This window comes from Rhagoletis pomonella, unplaced genomic scaffold, assembly GCF_013731165.1.
Source record: "Rhagoletis pomonella isolate Grant_MI unplaced genomic scaffold, Rhpom_1.0 Rhpom_scaffold_00002, whole genome shotgun sequence".
Lineage (NCBI taxonomy): Eukaryota > Metazoa > Arthropoda > Insecta > Diptera > Tephritidae > Rhagoletis > Rhagoletis pomonella.
In genome coordinates, this window is record NW_023458556.1 from 107,855,773 (window position 1) to 107,856,640 (window position 868).

The window sequence follows — 868 nt, forward strand, 5'->3', positions numbered from 1 at the left end:
CGATCTAACCCCGTTTAGGTCGGCGAAGTATCTCAGAAGTTGTCCGTGCATAGGGCTACATTCACTACGTATTCTACTACTCAGGTGTAAAGAATAATAGAAGCGGTGACCATGCCGTTGATGACAAAGACTGCTTTGTCGGCAATTAGGCATTGGGTGGTCTTGGCATTGAAAGTGAAATGGTTTAAGTGGTAATGAGCTGAAGTGACAAAGAATGCCATCAAGGTCTTTTGATAATGATATTTGATATTAATTTGTGCGAGTTGAATTGTGAAATGATTTGGGTTAGTTTGCTTCGACTTGTTTGTTCTTTAAAAGTCACACTGCATACTACACACTACACCTCCCTTTTTAATAAGAATGTTCATATGACTGTAGTTTTATGGACATTCTTTTACAATATTGTTTTTGACTTTTATCAGTTTCTTTTTGTTTTTCTTGTTTTTCCTTTTATTATTATTTCTTTAATTATTGTACTTTTTAAGTCTATTCCTATGAACTATTTGGTTTTTATTGGATTTATTGTCTATTATTTGTACATTTCCTCTTAAAAGTATATCTCTTATGGTAAATGGACCTTTATACTGAGGTTCTAACTTATGTCCTGATTCATTTTTTAATAAAACTAAATCTCCTATTTTAAAATTATAGGGTATAGTATTTCTATCATAAGCTAATTTTTGTTTTTCTTTTTGTTTATTTATTAAGTGTTGGGCCCTTACACTAGCTACTTCTAATCTAAATTTAGCTTCCTTAGCGTAATCATCTACATTATATAATGGGGTAATTCTATCTATCTCTCTAAATTGTTCGAAACTATTAGGTATTTTAGCAAATATTAATTCATATGGGCAGTAGTTATGTACTG

General features: G+C 31.3%; 1 protein-coding gene across 1 annotated transcript in view; it reads left to right on the plus strand.

Moving 5' to 3' along the window:
* Positions 1–149, plus strand: part of LOC118756842 — a 1,266-nt gene extending 1,117 nt beyond the window's left edge. Inside the window, exon 2 of the mRNA XM_036491583.1 lies at positions 85–149. Coding sequence (XP_036347476.1) covers positions 85–149 — 65 coding nt within the window. The remainder of the gene's footprint in view (positions 1–84) is intronic.
* The last annotated feature ends 719 nt before the right edge of the window (positions 150–868 follow it).